This window comes from Desmodus rotundus, chromosome 4 (genome assembly GCF_022682495.2).
Source record: "Desmodus rotundus isolate HL8 chromosome 4, HLdesRot8A.1, whole genome shotgun sequence".
Taxonomy (NCBI): Eukaryota; Metazoa; Chordata; class Mammalia; order Chiroptera; family Phyllostomidae; genus Desmodus; species Desmodus rotundus.
Genome location: NC_071390.1, coordinates 26346386 through 26358990, shown reverse-complemented (window position 1 = coordinate 26358990; position 12605 = coordinate 26346386). Strand labels below are relative to the sequence as shown.

The window sequence follows — 12605 nt, the reverse complement described above, 5'->3', positions numbered from 1 at the left end:
TAGACCTGGAAAGAATGAATTTCACTGGGATGGAGATACTAACAGTAGTAAAGCTACCTAGATGCTGGGAAGTTAAGCTTGGTCTTGAAATATTTCAGTAAAGGAGAAGGTCAGATTCATTCCCCCGAGCTGGCTGGCAAGTGTAGTGCTTTTGGCTCACAGAATGCAAAACAGACATGCAAACTTCTCAAAGGCAAAGGGTTCAGGGGGCGGAGTTCCCTTTCTTCTTCCTTTCTGTAGCTTTATCTTTTCCTGTACCATTATAGAAAAATTAAAACACAAGTAAACATAAAGCAGAAATAATCATTACCCCTAATATTATCGCTCGGGGTTAACTACTATTAATATTTTGATATGTGTACTTCCCAGATTGAACTCTATACGTGTGAACTAGACTTGCACGTGGTTTTTCTTATAAAAATTGAGTATGCACTGTATTTCCCTTTCCAGCTTGCTTTTTAATTCTTAGCAACATACAGTGAGCCTCACTCTTTATCAAGAAATGTAATTCTACGTTCTGAACAGTGTTGCCCAGCTTAATGGACCAGTGCGGATACCCTCTCGTGCGCACACACACGCACTGACTTAATCACTGGTCTCCTGGTGTTGGGCAGCTGGGCTGCTTCCAGGGTCTGTCTCTTCTGTAAGGGACTCACCTTTATCTAAGGCATGGGCTCGCTTCCCTCAATCCTCAAAAAAATCGGTAACTTCAATAACTTTAGCAAGCCAGAGAATGTGACAGGTAGAGAGTGTTTGAATTCCTGGGAAGAACCTGTGTTCAGAATCAGCACGCTGAGCTCCTCAAAGGCGGTAATGAGCAAGAGTAACGCTGGTGTCTCCTGCTGCCTGAGCGCCCACCACATGTCATGCTGGGGGCTCCGCACCTGTTGTTTCATTTAATCCTCTTACAGCAGCTCTCTGAGAGCCACTTGGCGGCAAATCATATGCGGAAATGACGGCTTGGAAAAATGATTGAAGTCCCTAAAAGCCACACAGCTGATAAACTGTGACTTTTGACTTCAAAGTTTTTCAGCCTTCTCCTGGTGTCAAGAGACTTGCTTTTCTCAACGAGGCCATACCACTGTAACGTAAAACCCAGTCACCTCTACAGTGCTCGCCACATCATTAGGTGCTCAATAAATGCTGACTGATACAGTTTATAAAAGGGGTCTCAGATTCCAGAAATACTGCCTTTACTCAATGAACTCAGTGTAGCTAAACTCTGACACTGGCCTAGGGTTTATTTTTAAAATACCTCACCTAGAAAATTCTCCAATTGTCCTCCCTGCCACCCTGGACTGGGGGCATTTTTCAGGTGTTACTGTAGTGCCACATGTCCGTGAGAACAGTGCCACCTACGACAGCCCTGAGGCACAGGATGAACGGGCGGCTTACCTTTCTGAAGGACATTTCTACTTGTGTATCACCATTAAAGTTAAACTTAGCAATAGCTTCTCCGTATTCCAAAATCTGCACTGGTGGCAACTTTTTGGGCTGAGCCTTCTCCGCGGGAGGAAGAAGCTGAGAAAGGGAAAGAGGTAAAAGAGAAGAAAGTGGGGACATGGGAGAAAAGGAGGAAACAAAACACAAGGTCTCGGTAAATAAATGGCGCTTTGGGCACCACCAGGCTTTTCCCCGAGGAAGGAAAGGAGCTGCCGTACCTCGATGTAGGTGCGCGGGAAGATGCCCACCCGGCCGTGGTGCTCTCCTTCGTACCAGTTCTGATCAATCTGCTTATAAATGTAAACAATGTCTCCCTTTTGCAGAGGAAGCTCCCTGTCAACAGAGGGTCATTCGTGTTAGCTGATGTTCCAAAGTGTGTTCGGTTAAGAAGCGTAGTTCTTTAGCAAAAGGAGACCTCGAGGGAAGTCAAGAGGACTCCAGGACACAAGAGTGGGCTCCACATTTGGAAGTGAGAACCCTACTAGACAGGAAATTACACCACATTGGCATTTTCCCAGACTTTTGTAGGATGGATGTTAATTTGCAAACGGACTGGCACTTGAAAATGCTCAGAAGCCTTATTAGTTTGTTGTGGTTTTCTTCGTGTCTTTTTTGCGAATGCTGTCCTATGCTCAGAATGTTTATTTAACACACGGCAATACACTCAACAGCCTTAACCGATGTTCATTAAATGATGAAATGTTTTCTTCTAGATACTTTCACTGCCTCCATGGCCTTAAATTACTACCACATTATTTCTCATATACTTAATATCCTCTACCATTCCATCCATTTAGCCACCCACCCGTTTCATCGTGCAGCAGAAAGGCTCTACGATTAGGCAGATCTGGCTTCAAAAGCCAGTCAGTAACATTTACTAGCTCTGGAACACTGGGCACAAACCTTAATATCTCCGAGATGCTTTATTAAAATAAGAGTTAACTCAAAGTTGTTGAGGAATTCAGCAACAAACTACAAATAAAACACCCAGCATGACGCCTGTCGTATGGTTAACACTTGTTAATTCTCTTCCTTTTCACCATAAAGGGATCTTGGAAAGAAAAGATTTTTAAATGTTCTTCATGCCCTTTTTCCCAACATTTCCGTGTCCATCCCTTTGTTTGCTCAATAATGATGATGTTAAGTTCTAATCAGAACTCCTTTTTTATGGAAAAAAAGGAGACAAAAAGATACCTCATACACAAAATGAGAACTTAGAAGGAGAACAAACATTGTAACTTGAAATTTTCTTGCATAAAAGAAAAATAACCTAGATCTTTTCCATTTGTGCCTGGAAAGAAAGGTCTCTGATTGCAATTTGGGGGCATTGTGCCTGCTCTGCAGTGTGCCAGGAAGCCCCACACTATGTGAGAGATGCTGGCTAAACAATGGGGCCACATCTGGAAAACTTTACACAAAGTCAGCACTGTGCTGAAGGAAAGAACAAGGCAGGCTTTGTGGGTCTCACATTGGTAGACAGGCTTCTAATCCCAAAGAGGCCCATGAAGGGATCTGGGGCATTTGTCTTTGAAAGAAAGAATGTCTGGCCAAATTTTTCCCAGAGCCCTCCTCGGTAGTGTTCTAAAATCACCCCGCCCTCTACACTCCACCACGGACACACAATGAGCAAGACTTTCAGCATCTCCACCTGTGCTGGGGGTCTGCAGGCTCCAATGCTGCTCCCCTAAGTGACTTGCAGCTGTGCAGGCAGGTGGCCGCCTAGCGGCCCCACTATAAAGACAGGCGAGAATAGCCCTCAGGAGAGGGAGAGGTATGCATTCATGGTCAAAGGAGATGCACCATGGGGTGCTTGGGTCTGCCATCCTTCCCTGCACTGTGGACCACACCCTGGTCTCCCAAAGAACCACACGATGAGGTCCAGTGGCAACAAGTTAGCAGAGTAGAGGTGCAGAGAAGTTCTATGGGAAAAAATCTGTTGAACTGGGTGATCCCACAGAACACTTTTTTGAGTAATATACTATAGGGAAAAAAATAGAACCCAGTGACTGAAGATGTTTAAAAGACTCAGGTTTACGGATCTGCCATGTGCTCTTTTTAAAGAGTTTGATGGAAGCACTGAGTCAGGAGCAAGCAGCCCTCTCTCCAGCACCAGCAATGTTGCCAAGTGTGACAAGTCCAGTCTCCCTCAGCTTTCTCACCTGCTCTATTTGACAGGGTTGCTCTAAAGAAAAAATTGTTTTAACACTGTTAAAAATGAAGTCTAGGTAAATGCAATATATCAGTACACCACCATTCGATGAATATTACATGGACTTTTCTCACTTAATAAAAAAAGGGAGAGGAAAAGGCATCTACTTGATTAAACTAAAAATCTATAAATCTTTGTTATCCTCTCTGGTTAAAAAAAGGGGGTACTGACTTGCTACATTGTGCAAAATGTTTTATAGGTATATTACCTTGGCTGCCCTGCCAAGCGTTAAAAGGCATTTTTATGCCCATTTTACAGATGAGGAAATTTGAGGTGGAAGAGGTTGATGACTCACTCAAGGTCACAGAGACAGTAAGTGGCAGAGTCAGGCCTATAAAGCCCACAGTCTTTCTGCGACGTGAAGCCACCGCCTCTTGTTAGCTGATGGGCTAAAGGACTGGAGCAATTACATACCCAAGGGCACCAGGTTTGTGCCCAGGTTCTGGAAACCGTGGCCTGGTTTTGTGCTGGAGGAGATCACGGCCGAGCAGCCTCCACACAGCAGTTCCTGGCGTCTGAGGGTGGGAAACGCTCCCCCTCATTACCAAACGGGACAACGGGATGGCTGCTGACCATTGCTGCCGACAAAAACTCAGTGCCCATTTTAATCCATGCTTAGAAAATTAATTCAGTTTAATCCTTTTGGAACCCTGTCTTTGGTAGCACTCCCCAGATTTCATTCCATGGGAAATATAAAGGTTTATTGGTCATTTAAATTTAGGTGACACTGGGTTAAACAAGCTACTAGAGTTTCTTTCTTCATTGAAAGACTTCTAGGGCCAGTAACATGCTAATAGTGACGTATCTCTTCAAGGGTGCGTGGGAAGTACAGACATGGTAAGCAGTGGTCCCAGACTCGCTTCTATGACGAAACACTCTTGTTGAGAAATATTTTACAGAGAAACATACTTAGAGAAATGTTGGTCTCCTGTGGGTTCCTACAAGCCTTTAACCTCTCAGGATATTGTACCAAAACTGGTAAAGTTATCTTCTTAGAGACTGGTTCTGGTTCTTTCCATGGAAAGTGTGGGTTGGATGGAGTCACCACTTAACCAAACAAATTGAATCTCTACATAGGAGGAGGCAGGATGGCAAAGTGGAAGCAGCCCAGGCTCTGGCAAAAGGCTGCCTGGGTTTGAATCCTGACTCCATCACTGATCAGCTTGGACAAGTTCCTTAACCTTGCAGTTCCTCAGTTTCCCCCTTTATACAAAGGGAAAATAGTAGTTTCGACCTCATAGGATCACAGTGTAACCGCAGTACAGCGTAAAGCCCTTTGAACGGTGCTCGGCACATGATAAACTCCATAAATCACTGCTTTTCATCATTGTTACTTCTCCAACTCTTCTCTGTAAGTGAACTTCTGTGTTTCAAAGAGGCATTTAAAATGGGACTTACTTTAGTGTCTGAGCTTTAAAGTCAAATTTGGCTCTGGCAGGTCTCATCTAAACACAAGAAACAATGTCAAGTTAAAAACCACAATTCACGGACAATGGAAAGGACACATTTTCACAAGTTTCCAGAAAGCAAAGCAGAACAATTCAATCTAACCAGTTCATTCTGGTGTATGGACACATCTGGGCCGATTCCACTGTCTGACGCTAGCAGAACACTAGGTGAGGTTCGGTCAACTACGTCATGCATGAGACTCTCCCTAAGGAGGGCCAGACCTGGGGAAGAGATGGTTACGATAGTCCCAAAGTTCCAGTGCTACAGTTTCCCAAAGCTGACCATGGCTATTAAAACACAAAACAAAAAAACGAAACTGGAGTCAGCCAAAAGTCTTACTGTTGAGGAATTATTACTGTCTTACTCTTACATTTTCCATTCGCCTCACTTAAATTATGATCTGCAAGTGGATGAAAACATGATTCATCTTCAACTCCATACATTTCTCGTGATCTGTGAGCTCATCCAAAAAGCCAGATAAAGTGAGCCCTGAGCTCATTCTTTCTCCAAGGCTTCCCTTCCTATTGGGTGGGCCTCTCCTTCCAGAACTCCAGGCCTGGACATCACCCTCGGCTCCAGGCTCCCCTTCTTCATCGTGTCTGTCATTAACTCACACCAACCCTCCCTCACCCTTCATGGACCCGCTCAGGTCTGGCCTCTAGTTCACAGGCACAAAGCTTCCTTTGACTTCATTGCTCTTCACACTAATCTACCTCACTCAGGAGCACAAATAACATTCCTCGAATACTTCCATCACATCACTTCCTTGCTTTGAAGTTGGCTGAGGCTCCCAACTGTCTCTCAGATCAAATTTCAATTCCTGAAGTGGGTTAAGGCCTTTGGGTAATTCCTCCCCACTCATACCTAACAGCCTTTATCTCTTATTCTACTCTTCCTCTTCCCCTCAGGCAAGTCTGTTTGCTACACCTAGTCTACACCCCCTCCTCTGTCTGGAATTTCTTCATTTCCAATTCTGGCCAAAAAAAAAAAAAAAAAAAAAAAAAAAGAAAAAAAGAACAGAAAGTTCACCTTTACTTACTTATATGTATTTGCAGATCTTTCTCTCCTGCCATTAAAAGTAGTTATTTCAATTAGCTTTTTTTTTTTAAAAGAAGGGTAGGGGAGAGAAATCACATGAACAAGCTGTTTACAGCTGCCAATATAATTCTGACCCTATGACTTTCTGGTCTAGGGAAACAATGTGATGAAAATTAAATCACATACTTCCCCTTCAATATTAGAGGGCATGACCCAAGTAGAAGGGAAAAATGGGAGATCCCAGGTGAGGAAGAAAAGGTATTGAGAAACTTCATCAGGCTTAGTTTTAGATCCTAATCCCTCAGTGATACGCCCCATGTGGCCAGGAACCCTCAAGGTACGGTCTTGTAGGGATCTTCTTAAGGGCCATGAATTCTCCACGGGAATTTTTTATTTTTGAATTTTCACACTGATATTTCCATCCCTCTACCTACACACACACATATACTAGAGGTCAACAGAACGATGACCTTATAACCAACACCACACAATCTCAGTGCCTGCATGTGTCTGTCTGAGACCTAAGAGCATAATTTACCAGTTGTAGACAAATAAAAGGATGGATGTGGGGTTAGTGAAAAACGACAAGTTCACAAGAGAAGGCCAAATGACCAAAACTGTAAGGACAAACTTCACGGTGATTCCAATAAATTGGTGGTCACCCCATGACAGCTATAGAGCTGTGTGAACTTTAAAAATTTATACCAAAATAGCACCATATTCACACTAGGAGTGGCAACTGAGTTCAGGCAAAATGATAGGACCTATCAGTTAAATTAATAAAGCTCTATAGGTGTGTATTTTACCATTTAATTTGCAAACTGGCTTAGGTCAATATGGGGGGGGGGGTTGATGAAATTTCTTTTTTCATTAAAGGGAATCTATATATTACTCAAAGTTGAGAAATACTAATTCCCTTGATCTCGAGATATATTACCTAAGTCATCATTGCTTGTACAAAGCATTGGCTCCCTCTTTATCTTCCAGTATCTCCCTGAGGCTGAACCTGCCTGGCTCCCACAGCACTGTATTACTTACCACAACAGAGAGAACTGGGTGTCTCTTCTGTTACATTACCAGCTTACCAAGGGCATAATCTGAGTCCAGTTCCTGCCTTTCCACAGGGTCTTGCAGAGAACTAGCACTAAGCCAAAGTCTACTTAATGAGTCTGAAGTGTTTCTACATAGCCCAGTGCCCCCGGGACTTGCTGGTGTCTATTTTCTCATGTCTGTTGGTCAGCATCTAGGGCAGTGATTTTCAAAGTGTGGTCCCTAAACTGGTATCACCAACATCTCCTGGGAACTGGTTAGAAATGCACATTCTCAGGCCCCACACAGAATTGAAAGCTTTATGGAGGGAGCCCAGCAATCTGTATTTAACAAGCCCAGGGGGGATACTGATGTGCTCAAGTCTGAGAATCACGGCTCTAGATGGAAGGCAGGAAGGGTTAGGCAGTTTGCTGGCCTGTCAGTGGTTACTCTACTCCAGTTGCATTTCCATTCACATACATTGTCTACATGTGTGAGTTTGCAGGCCTAGGGTGCCTTTGTGTGTTCCTGTATTCTCCATCACTTGCAAGTAAGCAGGCCTGGGAATGAGGGCCAACCATCCCAGAGCCTTCAGAACAGGAGCTGGCACAATGAGGCCTAAGGGACTGTCCTTCCCTTGCAACTGATTCACACTTGAGAGCTTCTGTCTCTTCCTCATGACATTTTCTTTCCCTCCATCACTTTAGAGTCTCTTTCCCCTCCCTAGCTTTCCTTATTTGAACCTGGCTTCTTCTTCCCAGACAACAATTTGACAACTGGCCAGTGTTGCCTCTGTCACTCAAAAGATAGTAAAACGAATATTCATCTACTATTATACTGAAAGATTATAAAAGTGTATATACTTTGGGCGTCACTCATTTCCATATCGCCCAAGCCCCAGACACACATGTTCCTAAAAGGAGCTAACCTCCAGCAGGGCCACTGAGGGGTCATGTGGCAAAACGAACCCTGACGCGAGACGCAGCCTTCAGCCGGCACAGGGATTTCAACGTGTTGACCTTAGTGTAGGAGGCCAGGCCTGAAGAAAATCACTTCAAGGTTTGTGTTTCTCTGTTTGCTTTATAATATTAAGTTTCATAATCTCAGCTGAGAAATGTTAAAATTAAGTGAACCAAAGAAATGTCTCTCGAAGAGCGCTTGCCCTCCATAGTTTATCTTAACTGCAAAACTTTCAAAAGTCGTCAGTGACGGTTCAGCACTACTGAACACTTTATTCAATTAATTCACTGTAAAAGATTGAGGGGCACTATTGTTCTGACAGTTCAATATTAACATCACTAAATTTTGAGGTCAGTGTAAATAATGCATCACTAGCTAACTTTTGTAACATAAGTTTCTCTCAACCATCTCTTCAAAGAATCTTGTCCTGACCGCACCAGAGCTACTAATGCACATGGACTAAGGTATGAGGATTCTAGGCGGAATGCACAGGCAACACGGCATCATGATGAAATGCAGGATGTGGAGGACTGGACGCATGAAGGCAGCCGATGCTCTAGGCATGCATAGGGGTGTTGCCAGCAGACCCGGTCCCACAGCCAGGCATGCTTGAACATACAGAGCACAGGACACGATGGGACTCATGTCCACTGACCAGCCACAGAGAGCCAAAGCAAGCCTAAGGGAAGCCAGGATGACAGATGCTGTTTGGAGGTCTAATTTGGCCTACAGAGGGGAGGCAAATATGGCTTTGGGTCAAGCAGCAGATCGAGGCGACCAAAACAGACCTCTGACCCAGATTTCCTTTTTGCCGTATCGTCTATATTGAGGAGGTCCCCAAAGCGCTCATTAGTGATAAACTGGTGGTGCGTTGGAATGACACCCGTGTGGCGCCGAGCTGCAATATCGGCCTCTTCTTGCTCACGCTTAAGTCGTCTCTGGTCCGCTAAAAGTTTCTGCCATGAAATCGCATAAAATGGGCAGTGAATCATCTGGTCCAGGGCATTGAAAAACTACCAACAAAAGCTACTACGGAAAAGGTGCTGGGTCAGTGGGGAGGAAAGTTGAAGGGTTAGATGTTGGAGGGGCTTTATGGCCACAACTACCATGTCCTGCCAAAACCACCCCTCCGCGCCATTCCACATGGGAAGGAGGCAGCCCCGCACAGGAGAAACCTGGGGAACACTGGGGCACAGGGAAGGATGAATTCCATAGTTACACTGTCTGCAAACCATCCCCCCACTCAGCCCAAGCCTCCTACTTCCTTATATGTGGGCCGCAAAGGCCAGGTGACCCAGGGGGTAAATCCAGGGCATTCATAAGCACGCTGGGCTGGGGGCAGGAGGCTGGAAGTGCTGTCCTTACCTCGTTTAGGCAGTGATGAGTTCCCACAGAGTGTCCCCGTGGTGGGACCAGGGCTGGCTGACTCCTCTGCCCATATCAGGCCTATTAAACCTGCTATGGGCTTTTATTCTGTGGGGTCTTTGGCAACTGGGTCATTTTTGTGCTTCCTATGTCTGCCACTCTAATACACTTGACAGAGTGGAGCTGCCCATTTCAGAAAATATGGCACCCCTTCTCCTAGGCCAGCCAATCTTCTCTGGGCACAATTTTTAGGAGGCCTTAGCACAAGGCTAGGTATGTGACTGACAGAGAGCATCAGTTACTTTCCTGCTACATTTTTTTTTTAAAGATTTTATTTATTTATTTTTACACAGAGGGGAAGGGAGGGAAAAAGAGAGGTCGAGAAACACCAATGTGTGGTTGCCTCTCACCTGCCCCCTACTGGGGACCTGGCCTGCAAACCAGGCATGTGCCCTGACTAGGAATCAAACTGGTATCCCTTTGGTTGGCAGGCTGGTGCTCAATCCACTGAGCAACACCAGCCAGGGCTCCTGCTACACTTTTAAACTTAACTATTTCTTCATTAGGTGAAATTAAGCTGGGTTTAAGGGAATGATGTAGAATATAAATATAGAAGATAAACTAAAAACAATGGGACTTGGGTTTTGAAGAAATATTCTCTCCTAAATTAAGGAAATAAGTCATCTATTTCTATTTTTAAAGGTCTTTTAAAATAACTAAACAACGTTGTATTTTACCAAAGGTTGCATTTCCTCATTGCCTATTGAAATGGCCCTATGGAATAGAATTTTAATGTTTTCTTATTCCATACCAAACATACATTCTTGAGATTAAAATTTTTATAGGAAAAGCATTAATTATAATGGGTAATTCTTACATTCTTAATAAAACATTAGTTTTTTCCAGCAGGTAATTAGATGCCTCAAGTGACATCTAGCCATAAATGACAGCGGGCTCAATTTTCCTCTTTTTTTCCAGGGTCTACAAATAATGAAGTAATAACTCATCACATGGCTGTGGGATTTCCAGTGCTCAGCTACACTGCTGTAAAGATTACAGAAGAAAAGACATAAAGTGCTTTGTGAAGCACAGTGGAGCCTGGTTTCTAGCTCGGCCTCTGGTACACGTTAACGTGGTGTGTGGCCCTGGGCAAGCCGCTACCCTGTTGCAGTCCTTTCCTGGAGGAGACAAGGGGACTGACTTGATGACCACTAATGCCTCTTCCAGGACCAACACACTATCATTTCCTGAAATGCCAATAATACAGCAGTTGCATAGAAAAATGCCAGGATTGACACCCCATTAGCTGGAAAGTGTGTTTTTTTCGTATCAGTGGGAGTGGACTAATGCTTGAGGCCATACCTCTGGTGCTCTGGCGGGGTTACATAAACTCAGTGAAAGTGGATGGGGAATGGAGCAAAGCTCCCAAACCAGTGCTTGAAGCTGATCTCAGTAAACCCATCCTTCCCGTAGTTTAACCACATAAGCCAAAATCATGCATAAAGACATGAAGTTTTTAAGGGTCTTTGAGCCAGTGTTATTCAGGAAAAAAGATGCTCTCTTTCTGAATGTACCTCTTAGTAGATCAATGGCTATGCCGACTTAGTAAAACATGCCTCCTGTGTGGTTGGCAGAATTCTATCACCAAACCTTCCATGGTGGGTACCACGGTTCACACCAGTAAGCTGGAATGCCGTCTTCTGCCAAAGCAGTCCAGGCTTGCACAGGTGGGGACCTTATACCTCAGGGATGGTGACACGAAATGAATCTGCTCTGTGGTCTCATGAACACTCACTGTCCATGAGTTTTTCCCCTCGTTATCACACATAATTCTGTACATCAAGTCCTTCCATGGACACGTGCAAGTGTCTTGATGAACAGTGTCTGCAGGGCCTGGAGAGGGGAGAGCCCTGGTCTTTTCTGGCTTTTGTCTCACCATCTGGCAGTGATGATTATCATCTAGCTCTCCTCAAAGTTGGCCCTACTCTAAATCCTTAAAGAAAACCCACCTGAACTCTGAAAGCCTCAATGAAACAGAACAACATAGGGCTTCAGACTATAGGGAAAGGAAGAGTGCGTAGACATGAATGCCCTCCCCGCCGGGCTACCTCTTTAAAGCAATTCTTCCATCTCTTAATTCGCCACAGGAAAATGGGCATTGCAGTTCGTTCAATCTATAGGACCCTTTCTCCTGGGAATGCAACATCCAGAAAGCATGCCTCACGTCAATACTTTATTACAACAGAAGCCTGTGATTTTGCCCATTTAGCTGATATGCAGAATGACCTCTTCCTAAATCCCAAGAAAATGCATTACCTCTCCAGCCCACTGCAGACATGTCGGTAGCTACAAGGAAAGGGCTGCATCCTGAAGTTATTGGTGGGCATTCACCAACATTTACTGGGGCGTCTCTCTTCTTCTGAGTGAAAGGCAACTTCAAATTGCTTCATAGTATGTATCATGGTCATTATAATTTTTCATTTTCCTCTTTCTCCTACTGCATCTTTCCCAATATGAATTGTGCTTTGTGGTGGGCAGGGGAGGTATGTGGGTGGATTTCCCTAGAGGATAATCAGGCAGGGGCTGGGGGAGGGATGAAAGAGCAAAGAGCAATCCAGGGTGAGCAGTACTGGCTCGACGTGGCATTTAGAACCCAGCACCTTGAAAATATCACTCCTACTTTTTTGGAAGAGTGGAACAAAAGGGGAGTGATTGAGCCTATGTCATATACAAAGTCACTCTGACATTGCCAATATTTGCTTCCAGGTGCTAGGCCACATCACCTGTCTGACAGGTATCTAGAACGTTTACTTCCTTCATATTTGTATCTGTGCGACAGCCAAGATACATTAGAGGTGGCACTTACCTCTTTATCATCATGACGTCTTCGAATGAATTCTTCTGTGGATTCCAAGTAATCAGCGGGTATGAAATGTCTTGGTGATTCTGAATCTTCAAAACAACAAAGCAGAATTAAAATAGGCAAAGATTTAGTGGGAAACCAGACTGGGAAAAAGATTCCACCTTTTATCCATTCTAAATTTCAGGTCTCTACAGTTGTTGAGACCAATGATCAACAATCAAATTCTGGAGGAAAACAAAACAAAACAAA

General features: G+C 44.3%; 1 protein-coding gene across 50 annotated transcripts in view; it reads right to left on the bottom strand.

The window, feature by feature from the left end:
- The window catches only part of SORBS1 (sorbin and SH3 domain containing 1), a 221408-nt gene that overhangs the window by 26105 nt on the left and 182698 nt on the right, over positions 1 to 12605 (bottom strand). For 45 of the 50 annotated variants that reach the window (XM_045197526.2, XM_071221176.1, XM_071221186.1 and 42 more), the window contains 5 exons: positions 12360 to 12445; positions 8917 to 9084; positions 5051 to 5097; positions 1662 to 1776; positions 1396 to 1521 (listed from right to left, as the gene is read on the bottom strand). In XM_045197526.2, the coding sequence (XP_045053461.2) occupies positions 1396 to 1521; positions 1662 to 1776; positions 5051 to 5097; positions 8917 to 9084; positions 12360 to 12445 (542 nt within the window). The remainder of the gene's footprint in view (positions 1 to 1395; positions 1522 to 1661; positions 1777 to 5050; positions 5098 to 8916; positions 9085 to 12359; positions 12446 to 12605) is intronic. The other 5 variants (XM_071221180.1, XM_071221206.1, XM_071221214.1 and 2 more) reach the window with 1 other exon arrangement.